This window comes from Leptonychotes weddellii, chromosome 16 (genome assembly GCF_054177405.1).
Source record: "Leptonychotes weddellii isolate Sample4059 chromosome 16, ASM5417740v2, whole genome shotgun sequence".
In the NCBI taxonomy this organism is placed as follows: Eukaryota; Metazoa; Chordata; class Mammalia; order Carnivora; family Phocidae; genus Leptonychotes; species Leptonychotes weddellii.
Window position 1 is genome coordinate 16,077,202 of NC_138384.1, and position 23,790 is coordinate 16,100,991.

At 45.3% G+C, this 23,790-nt stretch overlaps 1 protein-coding gene across 2 annotated transcripts in view; it reads right to left on the minus strand.

The window, feature by feature from the left end:
• Positions 1–5,456: 5,456 nt before the first annotated feature.
• The window catches only part of ZFP90 (ZFP90 zinc finger protein), a 47,148-nt gene continuing 28,814 nt past the window's right edge, over positions 5,457–23,790 (minus strand). Inside the window, exon 4 of one of the 2 annotated variants that reach the window (XM_081807423.1) lies at positions 5,457–5,590. In XM_081807423.1, the coding sequence (XP_081663549.1) occupies positions 5,565–5,590 (26 nt within the window). In that variant the 3' untranslated portion in view covers positions 5,457–5,564. Of the gene's footprint in view, positions 5,591–19,894; positions 22,187–23,790 lie in introns of those variants that run through there. The other variant, XM_081807420.1, reaches the window with a different exon arrangement.

The following is a 23,790-nucleotide window of genomic DNA, read 5'->3' on the forward strand; positions in this document are numbered from 1 at the left end:
GAGAGAGAGAGAATGAGAGAGAGCAAGCACATGAGAGGGGGGAGGGTCAGAGGGAGAAGCAGACTCCCCGCCGAGCAGGGAGCCCGATGCGGGACTCGATCCAGGGACTCCAGGATCATGACCTGAGCCGAAGGCAGTCGCTTAACCAACTGAGCCACCCAGGCGCCCTAACTTGACTTTTAAAACAGAGATTAGTTTTGCCTAATTTTGTGCTTTATATAAATGGACTTGTACAGTGAGTAATACTATTTTTGAATCTGGCCTTTTCACTTAAAAAAGTTGTGAATACTTTTTCTATATCACTGAAAGTTCTGCCCCAGCATCATATTTAATGATTTCAGAGTATTTCCTTCAAAAAGCACACCATAACTTATCTGGTCAGCGCCCGGTAGGTGGGCATGTAGCTTATTTTCCATTTTTCCATGTTATAAATCATACTGCATAAACATCCTCCCAAGTAAGATGCCCCACGGGACTCATAGCTACCCTGCCTGGATATGAATCCTGAATCCAACACTTGCTCTCTAACTTCAGGCAAACTGCTTCGTGGCTTGGTGCCTCAGTCTCCCCATATATAAAATGGGGGTGATGATAATCATGATAATGGCACCCATGTCATCTTTTGTTGCAAGGATCTAAGTGTGTTAATAGAAATATAGTGATTAAAACAATGCTTGGCACAAAGAAAATGCTCAGTAAGTATTAACCACTATTATGAGTCACTGGGAATATTGCCTAGAAGTGAAAAAAAAAAGCATATTCAGTTGGCCCTAAAAGGCATTCCGTTTTTTTTTTCTTTCTATATGGTATTTGTTGGTAAAGTCACTGAGTGGGATTCATGTCACAAGGGGATGGAGTGAGAAAGGCCCAGACTGGAGGGCAGAGAAGTCTGGACCTCAGCCTTGGCTTGTTAGTGAAGGAGCTGCAGCGTGATCTTTGAAGAGTCCTTTGATGTCTCTGAGCTCCTATTTCCTCATATGAAGAACTGGGATAACCACAGCATACTGTATAGTGTAAGGTTAATTAGGATGGCTTTGGGGTCATGCAGAACTGAGTTTCAACTCTCACTCTGCCACTCACTCTCCTAAAACCCTCGGGTAAGTTATTTAACTTACTTAAACCCACTCACAAGGCTGCTGTGAGGATATAAAGGTACCTTGGAAAGCCTTGCCGAGGGCCAATCATGTGTAGGTTCACTCTGGCGGGTGTTATTAATGTTACCAATCCTAGCCCTGGATTAAAGTATGAGGAAATTATAAACTTTCAAGTGTTACTGAAGTCAAGAGCATGAGCTCTTAAATAGGGACAGAGTGGCAAGTCAGAGTGAAATAGCAAACCACAGAAGTTCAAAAGTTTGCAGAGAAGGGTATAAATAAGAAGGAAAACAATGTCAAGTTGGACCAGCCTGGTTTCCCAAATCTGCCTGATTACAGGACTCACCTGGACAATTTTTAAAAAATATAGATTCTGGGGTGCCTGGGTGACTCAGTCTTTGAGCGTCTGCCTTCGGCTCAGGTCATGATCCCAGTCCTGGGATCAAGCCCCACATCAGGCTCCCTGCTCGCCGGGAAGCCTGCTTCTCCCTCTCCCACTCCCCCTGCTTGTGTTCCTGCTCTCGCTGTCTCTCTGTCAAATAAATAAATAAAATCTTTAAAAAATATATATGTATATAGATTCTGATCAATGGGGCTGAAGTGGGGTTCTGGAATCTGTATTTTTAACAGATGCTCCAGATAATTTCTACGATCAGGCAATTTTGGGAAACAGTAGGTTCTGAGGGGACTGGAGCGGCGTGGACTTGCTCCCTGGAGCCCCTGGGAGCAGCTGGGAGGATCAGGTAACTCCACATGGAAATCATCATTTACCAAGCACCCACTAGGTGTTGTGTACCAAGCTCAAATGTTCCTACAATATTGTTACAACAGTCCCAAGAGACAGAGATTCTTCTTCTTTTTTTTTTAAAGTAGGCTCCACGCTCAGGATTGGAGCCCAACGTGAGGCTTGAACTCAGGACCCTGAGATCATGACCTGAGCTGAAATCAAGAGTCAGACGCTTAACTGACTGAGCCACCCAGGTGCCCCGAGACAGAGATTATTGTCCCAGTTTTACTGATAGGCAACCTGAGGATCAGAGAGTTAAATGATTTGCCTGAGGTCATAGATAGCAAGATACCCAGGCGTCTCTGATTTCCAGTCTTAAGAACTACCCTAAACGGACTGGTCAGGGCACTCAGCTCGTCCATTAGGCTAGATCATCTTCGATGCAGGTGAGTACCCCTGTGCTCATCGCTTTACAGTTTTCAGAGCCCTTTTAAAAAACAGCTTTATTAAGGTATCATTTACATATAAAACTTGTCCATATGAAGCATGCAATTCGCTGGTTCTTAATATATTCACTGAGTTGTGTGACCATTACCATGATCCATTTTAGAACATTTCCATCACCCCAAACAGAAACCTCACGTCCATTTACAGTTACCCTCATTCCCTCCCCAGTCCCTGGCAACCACTAATCTCTTTTCTGTCTCCATGGATTTGCCTACTCTGGACATTTCATATAAATGCAGTCATACCATATGTGGCCTTTTTGTGTGTGGCTTCTTCCACCTAACATCATGTTTTTCAGGTTTGTCTCCGTTGAGGCACATATCTGTTGCCAAACTTCATTACTTTTTATGGCTGAGTAATACTCCATTGGACGGATATATCGCATTTTATTTGTCTTCAGTTGATGGACATTTGGGCCATTTCTACTCTTCGGCTATTCTGAATAATGCTGCTATGAATGTTTATGTACAGGTTTTTCATTTCTCTCGAACACATAGTGGAGTGGAGTGGAATTGCTGGGTCATACGGTGATTCTACATTTAATCATTTGAGGACCACTCAGGTTTTTTTCCAAAGTGGTTGTGCCATTTTATCTTTCTGCCAGCAGTGTATGAGGGTTCCTCTCAGAACACTTTTGTAAGTACAAACTTGGTTAATCCCCACAACAACCCCAGAGACAGGCATCCTTATTTGTATCTTCCTGACGGGCAGAGAGGGGACGTGACTTCTCAGAAGACACCACCTATGAGGGTCCTGTGGGAGGCCTCTCAACCCTGGTACTGCCCTTTTCCTCCAAGAAACCTGATTCTGGGGCCAAGTCAGTGGGTTCTAGGGCTTTAAGAGGTGATGGGCAGAGAGGACTCTGTGGTACAAAGCCTTGGAATGGAGATGGAAGCTTCCAGGTTTCGGGATGGAGCCATCAAAGCCACTTCTGTTCGAGTTTTAATAGGCGACAGCTGGAGCCAGGTTCTGACTAATTAATGATGATCAAAGTGCTCTGAAAAGATGGAGTGCTCTGCAAACGCCAAGCATGAATTATTCACAGCTGGTCTTCTTAGCCGGAGGGGAGGAGGCTGCCCAGGAGAAGAAGAACCAGATGCCCTCACTTCCTCCTCATCTTGCATGAGCCTGCGCCCTCCCGCAGGACTCAGTTTCTCAGTCCAGAAAATGGGGCTGGGAGCTCTCAATCCTTTATGCTCCTTGGCCAGGACCTGGCAGAGAGGGGCTGGCGACCTGAGTCCTGTTCCCATCAAGGCAGTACATACCCGGGCTGCCTCCACCAAACAGTAAATAATTAATAATAACAGCACCAACCCGTAGTTCAGAGGTTGGCAAACATTTTCTATGAAAGACCAGATTGTAAATATTTTAGGCTTTGCAGGCCTGTCACATTACTCATTTCTACCATTGTAGCTCAAAAGCACCACAGACAACAGGTGAAGGAATGATGCGGCTGTTCAGCGAAACTTCATTCGTGGCCCACTGAAATTTGATGTCTATATAATTTTCACATGTTGCAAAGTATTATAATCCTTTTGATTTTCCCCAACCATTTAAAAACATTTAAAAAAACCACATTCGTAGTTCCTGGACTGTATAAAACAGGTGCTGCCTCAAGTAATTACTATTTGATCCAGCAATTCCACTCCTCTCTCCAGAAGAAATGAAAACATACGTCCATACAATATGTGTCCATCGGGACGCCTGGGTGGCTCAGTCGGTTAAGCGTCTGCCTTCGGCTCAGGTCATGATCCCAGGGTCCTGGGATCGAGCCCCGCATCGGGCTCCCTGCTCTGCGGGGAGCCTGCTTCTCGCTCTGTCTCTGTCTCTCATGAATAAATAAATAAAATCTTTAAAAAAAAAAAAATGTGTCCATCAAAGTTTAGAGCCGCACTATGTGCAACAGCCAAAAAGTAGAAGGAAAACACACCTGTCCATCAAGTAATGAACAGAGAAACAAAATATGGTATAGCCATACCATGGAATACTGTTCAGCTGTGAAAAGGAGTGAGTTTTACACGTGCTACAACGTGGATGAGGCTTAAAAACGCGCTGAGTGAAGGACAAAGGGCATACTGTAGGCTAACATGGGGAGGAAGTGTCTATGGGGACAGAGAGCATGGGGGTTGCTGCCTGGGGCTGCGGGGGTGTGGTGAGGGGCCTGGGGGTGGCGGCTGAAGTGCACTGGGTTTCCTTTGGGGTGATAAAATGTTCTAAAGCATTGTGGTGTTGGTAGCACAGCTCTGTGAATATGCTAAAATCGCCCGCAGCGCGCATTTTAATGGGTAAACTGCGTGGTAAGTCAATTAGGTCTCAACAAAGCCGTGAAAAAGGCATGACGAGAGGTGCACTGTCGTTTGCTGACCCCGGAGGCGGTCCATGCTCGTTTAGCCTTTCACAAAGCACCTTTCCTCATGCTGTCACAAACAGCCAGGCGTGAATCCCTTCAACCTTGGACAAAGCCAAGGCTCAAGAAGGGACTGACTTGTTCTAGGACATAGGTGGCCAATGGTGAGGTGTGAGCAGAACCCAGGTCTTTAGACGCCCTCTCTAGCGCTGACTGCAGCCCTGATCTTCCTAGTTGCATTCAGAGACGAGGCAGTCACTCCTCCAAGCCCCAGGGGAGCGGAGATGACAGGAGCAGACCCCTCCCTAGACCTGTCACTCCCTGTTCTCACTCCTCTGCCTCGCCCCCTCTCCCTCCTTTCCTTCCCAGCACTACTGAGCAAGGCTTTCCTCCTTCTGCCTCACCCTGCGTCCTGGGGAGGGAGGGAAAAGGGGGGGCTTCTCCAGAAATTCAGTCCGTATGACATATCTGGAAAAGGGCCCAGGAGGGGTAAGGAATGGGTCCAACGCTGTATAGTTGATATCTGACCTTCGATTTCCTTGACATGAGTGAAAAGAAAGAGGATTTGGGGTTGGGGTAGGATCTGAGGTAAGCAACAGCTCCATCCTGTTCCTGATTCTTTTCCCCACAATGCTCCCAACCCCAACATCTCCTGACTCTATTTTCCAAAGGCCTCAACCACTACAAGGGGGCTAGGGTGGAGAATCTTCTTAAAAAAATTAATTGTAGAAAAATCAGGAAATAAAAGTAAGTAAGGATCACCTTGGTCTCACTCCCCAGGAGTAAATATGCAGGTGACCTTGGGGAATATTTTGTGGTGGCTCTGGAGCTAGCCACCAGGGTTCAAATCCTGGGTTCATCACTTACCATCTGTGTGATCCTGGGCCGTTCATCTCTTGGCCTCAGTTTCTTCACCTGTAAAATGGGAATAACAACAGCACGTACTTAAATTGTTGTGTTAGAATTAAGTGAAGTTGTAAAGCACTAAAAACAGTACATGGCCCATAGCAATACATTAATGCATTTTCCTAGAGTTCTCTACTCACATATATATTTTCTTTTTTTTTTTTAAGATTTTATTTGACAGAGAGAGACACAGCAAGAGACGGAACACAAGCAGGGGGAGTGGGAGAGGGAGAAGCAGGCTTTCCACTGAGCAAGGAACCCAATGTGGGGCTCCATCCCAGGAGCCTGGGATCATGACCTGAGCCGAAGGCAGACGCTTAACGACTGAGCCACCCAGGTGCCCCTCACATATGTATTTTCTTTACAAAAAGGATATCATTCTGGATCCACTATGGATCTCTTCCCCATTTTAAGTGAATTATTAAATTTTTTCCGTAGCATTAGAAATCCTATAGAATATCTTTCTTAAGATAGCATATACAGTATTCCATCTCCTCAAGTGGGATATTTAGGAGTGATTTTTTTTTTAAAGATTTTATTTATTTATTTGACAGAGAGAGAGCGAGAGCAGGAACACAAGCAGGGGGAGTGAGGGAGAGAGAGAAGCAGACTCCCCGCTGAGCAGGGAGCCCGATGTGGGGCTCGATCCCAGGACCCTGGGATCATGACCTGAGCTGAAGGCAGACGCCTAACGACTGAGCCACCCAGGCGCCCCAGGAGTGATTTTTTTTTAACCCCCAACCACCAAACACATTTCTCCTTGCCTTTCATCAATTCCTGCTTCAGGACAAATTCCTAGGAAATATGCTGAGTCAAAGGGTGTGCAGGTGTTGACGGCTTTTGGCACATAATGGTCAAACTGCCATTTAGAAAGGTTGAGAACTTGTTTCACTTGCACCAGCTGGAAAAAGAAGGCCCTGTTCTCTCCAGCGTCTTGCCTCCTATCATTTAGAAACATTTCCAATTTGGCCCAGAAGTGCTGTTTTCTGTCTTATTCTGATATGCAGTCCAAGCTCTTCCTAATGGTGCTCAGCTTCAGCATCTGCTCAACCCCATAATCCCTGTGGGTGGTCCTGGGTTGGTAATTAACCTCCCAGAACCAGGAGTCTCAGTAATAGTCCCTGAGTATTAGATTGCTAAAATGAGATGATAGACCTAAAAACCCAACCCAAGGCCCAATTCTCATTATTTGAGACACTGAGATTTCAGAAACAGGGATAAAGAGCCTATTTCAGAAACAGCATTTCAGAAAAGCCCTGTAGGTAACTGTGGTGCCTAGGAGGAAACTGGCCTAAGATGGGGAAGTCTTCCCAATCAGAAAAAGTCAGAAACATCTAATGGAAAAATGGGTGAGGAACACGGGTAGATAGAGAGGTAACTTAAATGGATGCTAGTATACGAAGAGATGTTCACATTCATTAGCTATTGGGGAAATCCAAGCTAAAAGAAGGAGGAGATACCAATTTAGATAGGCAAACATTAGAAAGTTGGAAAACACCACGACAACATTAGAAAGTTGGAGGAAATGGGACTCCCATGAACTACTGTGGAGTGTAGACCAATACCCTGAAACGCAGCAATTTGAGGCAAATATCCTGGGGATCTTCCCACATAACCAAGGATGTTCTCTGCTGCTGTTGCTTGTGGTAGCTGGGAATAGGAGATAAACAAATACCCCTCGATGGGAACAGATATGTGAAGTATGGAATATTTTGAACTATGGAATAATTATGCAGTAGTTCAAAACAATGAACCAGACCAGGGGTCAGTGCACAAAGGCCTATGGGCCAAGAGTGATTATTACATTTTTAAATGGTGGGGGAAAAAAATCAGAAGAATATTTTGTAACAAATAAAAATTCTATGAAATTCAGGGGCGCCCTGGGTGGTGGCTCAGTTGGTTAAGCGTCTGACTTCGGCTCAGGTCATGATCCCGGAGTCCTGGGTTCGAGCCCTGCATGGGGAGCCTGCTTCTCCCTCTTCCTCTGCCCCTCCCCTTCACTTGTTCTCTCTCTCTCTCTCAAATAAATAAATAAAATCTTTAAAAAGTATATTTATTAAACAGAGTTGGGGAGGAGGGGAGTCTTACACAAACCAACTATGAGACTGAACTGTTATAATTCAACTCTCTTTACTCAAGCTCCCCCTTCCCCCCAAAAGAGGGAGAGAGATTGAGAAAACAGGTTCTTTGTCCAAGACCACAAGAACCCAGCCTCGCTAACCGAGTCTGTCTCTCTCCGACAACCCTCATTCAATTCAGGGTTGACCTGCAGAGTCTTCAGAGAGCTCCAGTTCCTGGTTAAGTAGGGAAGATTTTTGCCTGCGGGAAGGGGTGTGGGGACCAGCAGAACCAGCCTGGGAAGAAAAGGCTTAGCTATTACCCAAATAGTGGTGCTGGGGGATTGCTCACCCCTCCTGCCAGGGTTCTGCCTGCTCTGGGGACAAAGGACTCTCACAGCCCAGAGCCCCGTGAACACCCCCAAGTCCAGCCTGGTGGTGATTGGACTGAAACTCTCATTTAAAAAAAAATATATATCCTGTGGCTCTAGGCCTTGTGACTTCTTTTATTTCTTTCTTTTAATCTTCATAAGCTGGCCAACTAAGAACCGTTCTTTTTTTTTTTTTTAAGATTTTATTTATTTATTTGAGAGAGAGAGAGAGAAGGAGCAGTGGGGTGGGGCGGGGGGGGGAGAGAGAGAGAGAGAGAGAAGCAGACTCCCTACTGAGAGCAGGAAGCCCAATATGGGGCTCGATCCCAGAACCCAGAAATCATGACCTGAGCTGAAGGCAGACACTTAACCGATGAGCCACCCAGGTGCCCCTAAGAACCGTTATTTCAAGATGCCTAGAGAAGTGAGTTGAATAGATTGTTTTACCTCCCTGTGAAGTCACTCATTCATCCACGCAGCAAAGACTTACTGAGGACCTACTATGTGCCAGTGCTGGGGATACAGCAATGATAAAGCGGGCAAAACCCCTGTCCTCATGAGAGCTCGGAGTAATGGGAACAGACATCAGACAGTAAACAAACAAACCAACAAAGTAAAGATAAAGTAAAAAGGGGTGAAGGAAAGTTATTTTGTTATCTGGGAAAACTTGTATTTGAACTGAGACCTGAAGGTGAGAAAGAGCCGGCTCACTGAAGAGCAATTCTGGAGAAGAAACAACAGGTGTAAAAGCCCTCTGGTGGGAATCAATGGGCTGTGTTTGTGCAGATGGAGGCAGGCAGGGCCCAGATCAGATAGTCACTCCTAGCTATTTGTCAAGAGTCTGGAATTTATTTTGAGGATCAGATGAAACCCGCTTCACTATCATTAATTATATGACCTCAGGCAAGTTACTTCACTCCTCTGAGCCTCGGTTTATCTATCTATAAAGTAGGGTTAATAATAACTCATTCATTGTAGTAGGCAGCCTCTAAAGTGCCCCCCAACAACCGTGCATCCTGGCGTTCATACCCTGTGAATGTGGGCTGATTCACTTTTTTTTTTTTAAGATTTTATTTATTTGCGAGAGAGACAATGAGAGACAGAGAGCATGAGAGGGAGGAGGGTCAGAGGGAGAAGCAGACTCCCCGCTGAGCAGGGAGCCTGATGCGGGACTCGACCCCGGGACTCCAGGATCATGACCTGAGCCGAAGGCAGTCGCCCAACCAACTGAGCCACCCAGGCGCCCTGGGCTGATTCACTTCTAACCAGTACAAGATGGCCAGAGTGATGGTGTAATCATTTCCTCTTCCTGCTGGAAAAAATCACCACAAACTCCGTGGCTTAAAACAGCACAAAGCTACAACCTTGCAATTCTGGAGGCCAGACATCGACATGGGTTTTACTGGGCTAAAGTCAAGCTGTCAGCAGGGCTGTGTTCCTTCTGGAAGTTTCCAGGGGGAATCCGTTTCCTTGTCTCTTCTAGCCTGTAGAGGATGCCTCAGTTCTTCAGCTCACAGCCCCTTTCTCATCTTCACAGTGCATCACTCCACTGCTCCCATGCCAAGTCTCCCTTTTTGTCACCAACTGTTCTGCCTGCCTCCTTCCCTGATAAGAACCCTGTCATTACATTGGGCCCATGGGGCCAATGCAGGATAATCTCCCCCACTTTAATGAAATCCTTAACTTAATCTGCTAAATCTCTTCGCCATGTCAGTAACATATTCACAGGTTCTAGAGATTAGGGCTTGGACATCTTTGGGGACCATTATTTTGTCTGCCACAGATGGAATGTCACTTTTGTGATTAGGTAATAAAAGACTGTCTTTTGTCTCAAGTGCTTTTGTCCCCTCCCTCACTCTTTTCTCTTTTTCTTTCTTTCTCTTCCCTGCTTCACTTCCACTCTCTCTCCCTTCCCCCTTTCTTTCTTTTCATGCTCTCATCACTTTGGGGGAAGCCAGTTGCCATGACATGAGGCAGCCCTGTGGAGAGGCCCATGTGGCTAGGAACCGAAACTCCCGGCCAACAGCTGGTGAGGAACGAGGTCTGCCAACAACCATGTTTGTGAGCTTGGAATTGGGTTCGACAGCCCTAGCCAGGCCTTGTGACGGCTACAGCTCTGGCCAATAGCTTGACTGCAGTCTCATGGGGAAACTTGAGCTTGAACCACCCAGCTAAGCAGCTCCTAGATGCATGACCCTCAGAAACCATGTGAGTGAATGTTTGTGGTTGAAGCTGCTAAATCTGGGGGGTAATTTGTAATGCAGTAATAGATAACAAATCCATTCATTCGCTGCTTCAGCGTATATGTATTAAGTGCTATACTATGTACCAAGTTGTTTGAGGTGCTGGGAATATAACACCATATACAGCAGAGAAAAATCCCTGTTCCTATGGAGTTTACATACTATTGAGGGGAGACAGACAGTAAAACATAGTAAGCCAGTAAATTACAGGATCTGTCAGAAGGTGACAATTGCTATGAGGAAAAATAGAGCAGAATAAGGGGGATAAATTAGTCAAGGAAGGCTTTGCTGGAAAGGTGCTCTTTGAGAAAAGAACTGAAGGAGGAGAGGGAGGAAACCATGCTCTTCATGGGGAAGAGTATTCCAGGTGGAGGGAACAGCAAGTGCAAAGGTCTTGTGGCAGGACAATGCCATGCCCTTTTCTTTAAAAAGGCAGTATGGAGGGGTGCCTGGGTGGCTCAGTCACTGTGCGTCTGCCTTCGGCTCGGGTCGTGATCCCAGGGTCCCGGGGTCAGGCTCAAATATATAAATAAAATCTTTAAAAAAAAAAAAAAAAGGCAGTAGGGAGGCCAGTATGACTGAAGTGTACAAAGGGCAGAGTGGTGGCAGATGATGAGAGAAATGAGGTGACGATTAAAGTCAATTATGTATGTTAAGCTTTTTGAACCTAGTAGTTACTTAATAAATTAAAGCCTTTTTTTATTTTTATTTTTTTATTTTTAAAGATTTTATTTATTTATTTGACAGAGAGAGAGATAGCAAGAGCAGGAACACAAGCAGTGGGAGTGGGAGAGCGAGAAGCAGGCTTCCTGCCGAGCAGGGAGCCCGATGCGGGGCTCGATCCCAGGACCCTGGGATCATGACCTGAGCCGAAGGCAGACGCTTAACGACTGAGCCACCCAGGCGCCCTAAAGCCTTTTTTTAAAAAGATTTTATTTATTTATTTGACAGAGCGAGACACAGCGAGAGAGGGAACACAAGCAGGGGGAGTGAGAGAGGGAGAAGCAGGCCTCTCACGAAGCAGGGAGCCCGATGTGAGGCTCGATCCCAGGACCCTGGGATCATGACCTGAGCCGAAGGCAGACAGACGCCCAACGACTGAGCCACCCAGGCGCCCCTATTCATTTATTTTCTAAAGTTATCTCTACACCTAACGTGGGGCTCAGACTCACCACCCTGAGATCAAGAGTTGCATGCTCTACTGAATGAGCCAGCCAACTGCCTGCTATACATGATTGTTCTAAGTATGTGAAATACTCTCAGGAGAATACAAAAAAGGAGTGCCCATTTAACCATGACCTACTCTAAGAAATAAAACTCAACAGCTATGAGTGAAGCCTCCTATGTGCTTTTCCCTATCCTAATCCTCTGCCCCAAACATCTCTCCTGAATGGTGTTGATCATTCCTATACATGGCTTCTTAGTTTTACTCTTTATGCATGTATCCCTAGACAATCTCTAGCACTGTTTTTCAGGAAATAAATAAATAAATCTGATAAGGGATGAATATCCAGAATATATAGAGAACTCCTAAAAGTCAACAATAAAAAACCAAACAGCCTCAAAATGGGTGGAGGACTTGAACAGACATTTCTCCAAAGAAGATACATGAATGGCCAAAAAGCACATGAAAAGATGCTCAACATCACTAACCATTAAGGAAATTCAAATCAAAACTACAAAGAGATACCACCTCACATGGATTAGGATAGCTACTATTACTATTAGAAAACAACAAGTGTTAGGGCACCTGGATGGCTCAATCAGTTAAGTAGCCGGCTCTTCATTTCCGCTCAGGTCATGATCTTAGGACCCTGGGATTGGGCTCCACACTCAGTGCGGAGTCTGCTTGAGGATTCTCTCTCTAAAATAAATAAATATTAAAAAACAACAACAACAACATTTGTTCATGAGGATATGGAGAACTTGGAACACTTATGCACTATTGGTGGGAATGTAAAATGGTTCAGCCTCTGTGAAAAACAGTACAGAGTTTCCTCAAAAAATTAAAAAATAGAATTAGTATATGACCCAGCAATTCTACTTCTGGGTAAATATCCAAAAGAAGTGAAAGCAGGGTCTTGAAGAGATATTTGTACACCCATGTCCACAGCAGCATTATTTACGATAGCTAAAACATGGAAGCAACCTAAGCGTCCATCAACCAATGAATGGATTACCAAAATGTGGTACGTACATCCCATGGAGTATTATTTGGCCTTAAAAATGAAGGAGATTCTGCAATATGCTACAATGTGGATGAATCTTGAAAACATTATGCTATGTGAAATAAGCCAGTCACAAAAAGACAAATACTGAATAATTCCACTTACATGAGGTATTTAGAGTAGTCAAAATTATAAAGAAAGTATAATGGTGGTTGCCAGGAGCTGGGGAGCGGGGAGAACAGGGAGTTATTCCTTAATAGGTACAGGGTGGGGATAGATGGTGGGGGGGTGGGGGGGTGAATGGTGGTAATGGCTACACGACAATGGGTATGCATTTAATACTACTAAACTATATGCTTAAAAATTGTTAAGATGGGGCGCCTGGGTGGCTCAGTCGTTAAGCGTCTGCCTTCAGCTCAGGTCGTGATCCCAGGGTCCTGGGATCGAGCCCCGCATCGGGCTCCCTGCTCAGCGGGGAGGCTGCTTCTCCCTCTCCCACTCCCCCTGCTTGTGTTCCCTCTCACTGTGTCTCTCTCTGTCAAATAAATCTTAAAAAAAAAAAATTTCAGGGGCACCTGGGTGGCTCAGTCGTTAGGCGTCTGCCTTCGGCTCAGGTTGTGATCCCAAGGTCCTGGGATCGAGCCCCGCATCGGGCTCCCTGCTCAGCGGGGAGGCTGCTTCTCCCTCTCCTACTCTGCCTGCTTGTGTTCCCTCTCTCACTGTCTCTCTCTGTAAAAAAAAAAAATTAAAAAATAAAATAAAATAAAATGTTTTAGAATTATAACCATGCCATTATCACATGCAACAGAATTATCAGTAATTTTAAATATTATCTATACCTAATCCACATTAAAATCTCCCCAATTATCTCAAAGATGTCTTTTTACAATTAGTTCATTCATATCAGGATTCACATAAGATCCACTCAATGTCTGTGGCCATATGTCTCTTAAATCTTTTATTCTAAAACAATCTTTCTTTCTCCTCCCCACACATACCATAACATAGATTGTTAGAGGAACTGTGATATTTGTCTTACATCCTGGATTTAGCTGGTTGCTTCTAATAGTGTCTTGATCCAATTCAGTTTTTTGGTGGGGAGATAAAAGGAAGGATAGGAAATTCACAAATAGCCCAGTGGCCAAACTTAGCGTCACCAATATGGTACAAGTCTACAAGACAGGCTTCCTGACAATGATGTAATGGGAAATAGATAACAAGGCCTATGTAGGATTTTACCGAAAGGGACGTACCTGAATCTAACCATGAAGAATAAATAAGACAAGTTCAGATTGTGGAATTTTCTACAACTTGCCTGGATTCTTCAAAAATGTCATGAAAGAAAAAATGAGATGAACACTGATAGGATCCTGGATCACAAACAAAACTACAGCTATACAGGATATAACTAGACCAATTGGGGAAATTTAAATATGGAACTGTATATCAATAGTGAAATATATCAATGTGTAGTTTCTTAGTGATAATAGCATTGTGGCTGTGTGGGAGAATATCCTTGTTCTTAGCAGATGCAGGCTTAAGTATTTAGGGGTAAAGTGTCAGAATGTCTCTGCAAGTAACTCTTACATAATTCAGCCAAAAATAAAATGTATGGGTGTGTATAAATAATGTGGTAAAGTGTTATTGACAATTGATGAACACAGATGAAAGGTGCAAGGATGTTTGTTCATCGCACAATTTTAAAGACATTTCTATTGGTTTGAAAATTTTTAAAAGAAGTCTTGAGGAAAAAAACAAAACAAAACACCCTTTGCTCTCAGAGCTGCTGGGCACCCCCTGCATCATTACAACAGGGGCGCCTTGGGTTCATGGGTCTTAACTATAGCCGACATTGACGCCAATCTCCCTTTTTGCCAAGTACTCCCGCTCACCCACCCCAGTTGCAGGAGCCTTGGTTAGAGGTCTCAAGGCCGGTACCTCGTTCCACGCTGTGAAATTCCAAACACTGGAGAAGGAAGAAAAGGAGAGGAAGGCTGGCAAACAGGCTCACTCCCTCTAGGCTCTGCCTCGTCCCTGGCGCCCTCCACAGTCTGGCACCGCCCCCTGGTGGCCACCTGCATGCATGCGGCTCCCCTGCCAGGAGGTGGGCAGGGCTGTGCAGCCCTCGCTCCTACCAGGACACTCCTGGGGAGAGCTCTCCCCACTGAAGGCTAGCGCCCCAATAATCCCAGCCTGTTCGCCCTGGAACCGCACATTTCTTTTTTAAAGATTTATTTATTCATTTGAGAGAGAGAGAGAGAGCGCGGGGAGGGGCAGCGGGAGGGAGAGAAGCTTTAGCCTACTCCTCGCTGAGCTGAGAGCCCCACGTGGGGCTGGATCTCACAATCCTGAGATCACGATCTGATCCAAAACCAAGAGTGGGAAGCTCAACTGACTGCACCACCCAGGGGGCCCTAGGACCTCACATTTTAAAGAACAGCGACCAGGAGTCCAGCACGATGCAAAAAGTGCTTTACAGATGTTAACTCAGTTAATCCTCACAGTATCAGCCCTTACAGGCAGGACTATGGCAGCCCCCATTTTTTTTTCTTTAAAGATTTTATTTATTTGTCAGAGAGAGAGAGAGAAGGATACAGAGCACAAGCTGGGGGAGAGGCAGGCACAGTGAGAGGGAGAAACAGGCTCCCCCATGAGCAGGGAGACAGTTGGAGGACTCCATCCCAGGACTCTGGGATCACGACCTGAGCCAAAGGCAGACGCTTAACCGACTGAGCCACCCAGGTGTCCCTGGCAGCCCCCATTTTAAGAACAAACTGAGAAGCAGAGAGGGGAGGTGAAGTGCACAAAACACTGGACAGCTAGTGTCACATTTTCTTACTCAGGTCCAATGCTGTGCCCATTACAGCCCAGTTGCTTCCAATGATGATGTAATGATAATTACAAAATAGTGGCAAGACACATCTATAGTGCTATGAGCTACGCACTGTGCAACATGTTAACTCATTTAGTCCACAACAACCCCAGGGGGTAGGTTCTAGTAATGTGCCCATTTTACAGTTTAAGAAATTGAGGTACAGAGAGTATTAAGAATTTTGTCCCAGGTCACTCAAAAGAGCAAAGAGTATTGACTGGGAAGGCATCAGGGAGACTTGGAATTGTCCATTAGCTCTGTTCATAAATCTTTTGAGCACCTACTAGGTGCAGGACCCTGAGCTAAGACCTGAATGTGCAGCACAGAGGAGGACAAAACAATGCTATTATCTTGAAACATGAAAAAAATTGCAAAGAACAAATCTATTTACAAGAAATGTATTACTGACCACTTCCGGGGGAGAAGAGGATAGTTTAAGCACATACAAACATTGTCACTGCAACCTGCCAGCAGAGGTAACACACTGCTAAGTCCTAATTTAAGGCTTGGCTGAATATGTGCTTTGAAGAAAAGTAAAAAGGCACTGCCATTCTCCTAAGAAATTCAGAAAAGGGGGGCACCTGGGTGGCTCAGTCAGTTAAGTGTCTGCCTTCGGCTCAGGTCATGATCCCAGGGTCCTGGGATTGAGCCCTGAACCGGGCTCCCTGCTCAGCGGGAAGCCTGCTTCTCCCTCTCCCACTCTCCCTGCTTGTGTTCCCTCTCTTGCTGCGTCTCTGTCAAATAAATAAATAAAATCTTAAAAAAAAAAAAAAGAAATTCAGAAAAGGTGTAGCATTTTATCTTTCTTTTTTTTAAGACATTTTTTTTAGCGGGGGGAAAGGGGCAGAGGGAGAGAATCTCAAGAGGACTCCACATTGAGTGCAGGGCCCCATGTGGGGCTTGATCTCATGACTCTGAGATCATGACCCGAGCCAAAACCGAGTCAGACGCTTAACTGACTGAGCCACCCAGCCACCCCTCTTCTTTTTTTTTTCTTTTTTCATTCCTTCCTTCTGCGAGACCCCAGGGAGAAGGGGCCATCTCAAGAAGCCGGGTCTAGGGCGCCTGGGTGGCTCAGTGGTTAAGCGTCTGCCTTCAGCTCAGGTCGTGATCCCGGGGTCCTGGCATCGAGCCCCGCATTGGGCTCCCTGCTCAGCAGGAAGCCTGCTTCTCCCTCTCCCACTCCCCCTGCTTGTGTTCCCTCTCTCGCTCTCTGTCAAATAAATAAATAAAATCCTAAAAAAAAAAAAAAAAGAAGCCGGGTCTAGAGCCCACCATAAGGGCGCCCACACTACACTGTCCCTGCTGCTGGGACTGGAGCCCACTCTCAGGACCAGCCCAGCGCTGCCCCTCCCTGCCAACGCACTTTGATTTCTTTTCAGCTTAAGTAGTCAAACAAAATACTTGTAGAAATTTTGTAGAAAAATGAAGAGCACAAGGTTTTATTTTCATTTAAAAAAACCCACTTTATTAAGGTATTACTGACATACTTTAGCTGTACATAATGTATACATGCTGAGTTTATCATTTTCTTTTTATTGAAACTGACATACAATGTTACAATGTTTTATTAGTTTCAGGTGTACAGCATATTGATTCAGGGCTAACCTCGATTAGTGTAGTCACCTATAACATTATTACAATATTATAGACTATATTCCTTATGCTGTACTTTTCATTTCCCTGACTTATTTTATTTTTTTAAAAGATTTTATTTACGGGCGCCTGGGTGGCTCAGTTGGTTAAGCGACTGCCTTCGGCTCAGGTCATGATCCTGGAGTCCCTGGATAGAGTCCCGCATCGGGCTCCCTGCTCGGCAGGGAGTCTGCTTTGCCCTCTGACCCTATCCCCTCTCATGTGTTCTCTCTCATTCTCTCTCTCTCAAATAAATAAATAAAATCTTTAAAAAAAAAAAAGATTTTATTTACTTGAGTGAGAGAGAGAGAGCATGAGCAGGGAGAGGGCAGAGGGAGAGGGAGAAGCAGACTCCCTGCTCAGCAGGGAGCCCATCATGGGGCTCTATCCCAGGACCCAGGGACATGATCTGAGCCAAAGGCAGACGCTTAACCAACTGAGCCACCCAGGCACCCCTCCCTGACTTATAACTGGAAGTTTGTATCTCTTAATCCTCTTTATCTGTTTTGCCCATCCCTGCCCCAGCACCCACCCCCCACCTCTGGCAACCACCAGTTTTCTCTGTATTTAAGGGTCTGGAGTATCATTTTCATTCCTGCTATTCTTGTTACTATTTTGGTCTATATCCTCCATGAAATGTTGTTTGGACATATTTGAGGAAGGGATAAGGCTAGAAAAATTGGCTAAGAGTTTGAATAAACTGGAGGAGAGTGCTTGAAAAACAAAACAAACAGAGCATCCCTAAAAGTAGCTCTATTTGATAACCTAGATTAGCAGTACTCAGAGTGTGGTCCCTGGACCAGCAGTGTCATCCAGTTCCATCATCTGGAACTTTTTGGAACTGCAAATGCTCTGGAACATACCTGCTGAATAAGAAAATAGAAGGCTGGGGCCCAGAAATCTGTTTCAACCAGTGCTCCAAGAGATTCTCACGTATGTTCAAATTTGAAAACCATTGTACTACACAATGACCAAATCTGTGAATTCAGTGACATTTAAAAAAATGAATTTATATTTCCCTAGTCATAACATTTACTTGTATTTGAGGCATAGTGGAAAGAGGAGCCTGGTGTGGGGACACAGTTTTCCTACCCACCATCTCTCCTTGAAGTAACAGGTGTAGTATGAATTAGAAGCATCCAGATAGGTTGGGCAATGTCATGGATGTGGTTCCTTAATCCCCACCCCCAAAAGTGTTTGTGTTGTGAAACTGGAAAACAAATTTAAAGGGGAAAAGGACCAAAAATGTCTTTCCTGACACCTGATTTGGCCTGGCTAAAGGTAGGAGTGGATGGGCATAGAGGAAAGGGTTCCTGTAACATGTGCGAGATCCTCCTTAACTGAGCACCCTGGAGCCCCCAGGAAGGGTTCCCAACCCTCTGTCCTTTGTCCTCTTCTCCCCATCCCTTTCTGCTCTCCTTTTGACCCCCCTAGGGCCCTTTTTCTCCAGTCCCAGATTTTTACTCCCCACCTTTCCCTGCACCCCACCCCCAACATAAGCTCCTGGGTCTGCAGTTGCTGACTCATCAGCACAGAGGTCATCACCTCCTCTTGAGCCCTACGTGCCCCTTTAAGGACCTCAGTGGCAGAGCACAGGGACCATGAAGGTGAAGGAGGATGTGCAGAATCCTGCAGGGCCTGCAGGTGTTTCATAAAGCTCCCTAATATGGAAGCTGTTTTTGTCCCATGGAAGGGCCCCAAGTCCACAACCTTCTTTGCAGACTTACCACTGCTGTTCTGATCGGTTGCTGGGTCTTTGAGTCAGTGAAGTCACCCCCACCTCTGAATTGGATCCCTGAACCAAGAAATGCCACTGACCTGGCAAACTCTGGGGAACGTCACACGTAACAGGGGAGGCAAAGGAGTGCTTTTCTCTCCCTGCCTTTGGCTCAGTTTCCTTGGATTCCTGCCCCTTTGCCACCCACTCTGGTGGACACGGACTATTTTTGGGCAGGAGTGCGGTAGGCGAAAGCCACCTCTTTCCAGAAGTGTGGAACTGCTTCTAGGTGAGGTGGGAGATGGTGAGGCAGGGTGTCTGTGGCTGTGGCATCCTGGGATTTCTCTGGGCTAGAGTTGGCATCCAGCCCATTACCCTCTGGTTCAAGCCTGGGTCAAAGATGAAACTTCATCCCTCCAATGACCCCTCAAGGAAGAGTCAAATTGCCCACTGTGACTCCTCAGCTGGATGTGCTGCATTTGTGGATGTGCAGGAGGCTCTTGACAAGTTCTTTCGCACTTTCTGAATTAGTATTTTTTCTTATTTTGCTCTATCCACTAGCTTGTTAGATACCTGTGGCGTTTTGACCATTCTTCCAGTATTTTCTCTACAAAGGTAAAATGTCTTTTTTTTCCTTTTGCTGTTCCTAATGTTTTCTAGTCTTTTGTTTTTCAACTGTTTTACAACGCTGTGACTAGGTACCATCAACTGTCCCTCTGGGAGAGGAGGCATGGAGAATGCTGGGCTTATCTCAGTGAGCTCTCCTTCTCTTTGATATCTTGTATCCTCAATTCCTGGCTGCTTTGGGAGCTCTCCAATGCTTTCAAGTATATATATATACACACACACACACAAATATATATGTATATGCATAAATAATACATATATTTGTATTTTATCCAGCTCTTCTAGCTATTTCTGGTAGAAATGTTAGTTTATGACAAGCTATTCTGTTATAGCTAGCAATGGAAGCATCTCTGTCTTGGATTTTAATTCTGTATGTTTAAAGACTTATAAATATTATTATTGTTTTATACAGTTAATCATTTATTCACATTTGACCACTTTCTTTGGGCTTTATTCTTTCTTGTGTCTCTGACCATCCATCTGGGATTATTTTCCTTTTGTATGAAATACAGTGTTTAGAATTTCCTTTCCTTAGTTAGGGTCTGCTCATGATGAAATTCCTGTTTTTAGTTTTGTAAAAGGGACTTGTGTCTCCATTCCTGAAAATATTTTTGCTATACAGAGTTCTAGGTAGGCACATATTTTCTTTTAAGTACAATGAAGATATCATTCCTCATTCATATGGCTTTTATTAATGCTATTGGGAAGTCAGATGTTACTTCTCTGAAGTTAACTGATCTTTTTGTCTAACTGCTTATAAGATTTTACTTACCCTCTATATTCTATTGTTTCACCATGATGTACATAGTTGTGGATTTATTTTTATTTATCCTCTTCTAGTTTCATTGGGCTTCTTGAATCTATAGCTTGGTATGTCTTTCATCAGTTCTGGAAAACTCGTAGGCATTAACTCTTCAAATATTTCTTATAGTTTTTATTTTCCTCTGGGAATCTGGTTAAACTTATGTTGGACTTTCCTGCCCAATGATTTCATGTGTTTTACTTAGTCTTATTTCTGACTCTTCTGTCTCTTCATCTCACTGTCTCTGCCCACCGGTTTCTGGACAATTTCTTCTTACCTATATTCCAGCTGATTAATTATTTTGTGTAATTTGCTGTTAAACACAGTTTTTAAATTTTTAATTAGCTATTTTTTAATGTTTGGTCATTTTTCCAAATCTGATACGTCAATTTCTTAAGCTTTTGTGGTTTTGTAGATATTTTCTAGCTTTTTTCTTCTCTTTAAAAATAAGAAAAACTGCTATTTTATTCTCTTTCTCTGATAAATCTAGAATCTGAAATTTTTGTGTATTTGTTTTCTATTATTTCTGCCTGTTTTTTCATGATGTCTTACTTCCTTGTTTATCTGGTTATCTTTGAGAATGTGCTGGAAGTTACTAAGAAAGGGGGTGTATGTGAACACTCTGATGTCTGAGATGATAATACCTTTCCCTAAAGTATTTCTATAAGGTACTATATTTTCATTTGCTTCTGTCAACACCTGGGCACACCACTAGTCTGGTCCATACTGAAGGCTCAGGTTCCTTACACCTCCAAGATGACATGAATTTGGGATACATGTCTATGCCAGGGCTTATCTCCAGTTCAACATTTTCTTGAGGGTACCTTCATTTGTGGGGTCCCTGTTCAAACGTGGGGTGATTCTTCAGACTCCCAGCTTTCAGCACTTTTATACTTTTGTTGAGAGAGAGAGCGCAGGAGAGGGGCAGAGGGATAATGAGAGAATCTTAAGCAGGCTCCAAGCCCAGCATAGAGCCTGATGTGGCGCTCGATCTCACAACCAGCTTAGGTTATACTCCATGGAAGAGGTGGCCCTAATTACCTAGACCACCATTATTGGGAGTGTGGCCCTTCACTTAAGGCTTCATCATTTTCACTCCGGCCTACCTGCCCAGGACCGTTCCTATCCAGAATAAGGGAGCGAAAAGGCGGAGGGAGAGGAGGAGATGGTGTCTCTGTTTTTAGGACCTTGTTTCAGTGGAGTAGAAACACACTTCCTCGGGAAAACCCACACTTTTTCAGAGAGATAACATACGGTTACCTGGAGTTTCTCCACTTACCTAGACAATCTCATATGATTCAACTTATCCCCATTTTGTCGGGTAGGTCACATGACAGGAGGTGGCAGTGCCCAGCCTCTGGGCAAAGCGCGGGAGAAGAGGGGCGGGGCCCGGCCTGGGGTGTTCTGGCCATGGGACACCGGAGCCGGACGCTGGGCGCACGTCGCACACCCACCCAAACTCTTGCTCATCTGCGCTCCGTGCACGAAACACTGAGCACAATCCCACGCAAACTGGAACTGAAGGCGCGGGTGCACAACCTCACTCCTCTCCCTCGTGCGCCGAGCGCGGGCGTCAGCGGCGGAAGACGTCAGCTACGGAGGCGGAAGTGCGCCACCGCCAAGGCTTTCGGGGAATGTAGTCTCCAGTCGCGCCGCGCAACCCGGGAACTCGGAGGCCGGGTGTTCGCGGGCGTGCGGACCGCGCCTCCCACCTATCGCTCGTGAAATGTGGGGGGACGCAAGTGGGCTTCCTTTGACACCTCTTTAAATGGAACACCCAGCTCTTCCTGTTACTAATTCCGAAATTTGGTGGTACAAACCCTTCTAACCCGTGTGGTGTCACCAATAAGCGGCCTTCTTACCCCGCGACGCTCTCAGATCCCCCATTAGGATCCCTTAACCTAAGGGAAAGCAAATTTGCGCTTACTTACGGATATTGAAACTTAGTCTAGGCCGCTTTAAAACTCCAAACTCATACCTTATTTTCAGATGTCCGAACGCCCTGGCCGCTTTTCCGCGCGTGGGTCAGGGGCGAATGAAGGAGAAAGAAGGTGAGGTCCGCCAGGATGGTCCTGTTCAGGGGCCGGTGGCTTGCCGGGCAGGAGTCTCCTCACTGGGAAGATGCATGGCTGTCACCGCAGCCCCAAGTGTTCATTTACGGCGGGGCATTCTCCTTTCTCTTTGGCCCCATGCAGTTCTCGCCTTTAACCCCTCTCCAGGTGGGTCATCATCTAACAGTCACTGGGACACAGCCCTATGGCTCCTGCCACCCTATCTTCCCTTTTCTGGGAGCCCCAGGCACAGAGTAGAGGTTTGTCCCGGTTTTCAAGCACCACTCCAGCTTCTCGTTTGGTTAGCTCCCCATTCATTCTCAAGGCTCTTGGTTTCGACCATCACTTACATGGTCAGAGCTACATGGTCTTCAGAGCTACTGAAATCCTGTCTTGTGATCTTTGGCAGCAAAGAAAACAGATGAGTGGTCCTGTCCCTTTCTTCCTAGGCACAACACAACCTCGGACCCTTAGAGGGCTTCATGCTCTCCTGGTAGGGGCTACTCTAGCAGCAGCTGCCCCTCCTTCAGAAATCTCCAGTTTCAGACCCCTGCCTGTGTTTGATTCCTCTCCACCCCCTTACCACCCCATATACACTCTTCAGGGGGACATGGCTAGCTATCCCAAGAAGAAGGGGGCCTGTGGTTTTGCTGGTGTCCCATGGCCAGCTCCAGTGATTTCAGATGCCCCCAATATGTCCAGTTATTCTCTTGGTACCTGAGTCCCCTAGTCCTGCGGAGAGGGCAGAGGCCTCACCCTAGGAGCATAGGGCCCCTCTCCTCTGGATCTGAACCTTGTTATATGCTAACATGTCAGTGGAGGCCCAAGAGCAAGAGGTTCTGTAAATCTTAAAATGCCTAGAGACTCCTGTGGGACAGGATGTCCACGCCTTAAAGTACCCTTTAAAATGCAGGGGAACATGAGATTTTGCTTTTGGGGTCTTATCAGCAATGCCAAGCCAACAGAAAAGAGCCTGTCAAAATCCTGTCATAACTCTTCTGAAAACAAGCATTAAAATTCAAGAACAATTGCTAATTGCTAGTTTCTTAATGCATACAGTAAAACAAAAACCCCATTAATTATTACAATTAATACTTATCTGTCAAGAGCACAATAAAATACCATGTATATTTTAGGTCCAAATTTCTCAGTTCCTTTATCCATTAAAATGTTTGTCAAAAAATGTGTCCAAAAAAAGTGTTTTTCCAAAATTACAGGGTTTTTACTGAAACTAGCAAAAATCAGTTTTCTTCTTCCACCAACTCCTGCAAGTAATCACTTGGGTTCTGTATCTACTACAGAAGTCTTCTGCTCTGCTCCCTTGCCCTTCTCCCCACTTTTTTTTTTTTAAGATCTTATTTATTTATGAGGGAGAGAGGGAGAGAGCACAAGCAAGGGGAGCGGCAGGCAGAGGGAGAAGCAGGCTCCTTGCTGAGCAGGAAGCCTGATGTGAGACTTGATCCTGGGACCCTGGGATCATGACCTGAGCCGAAGGCAGACACTTACTTGACTGAGCCACCCAGGCATCCCTGTATGTTATGCTTCAATAAAGTTGACCTCCTCCTGCCCCCAAATCCCTACTTTCATGCAGCTTACCTTCTAGAGAAGGTCATATAATAAACAAGTGAAATATTTAGGTGGTGGTAAGTATTACAGAAAAAATGAA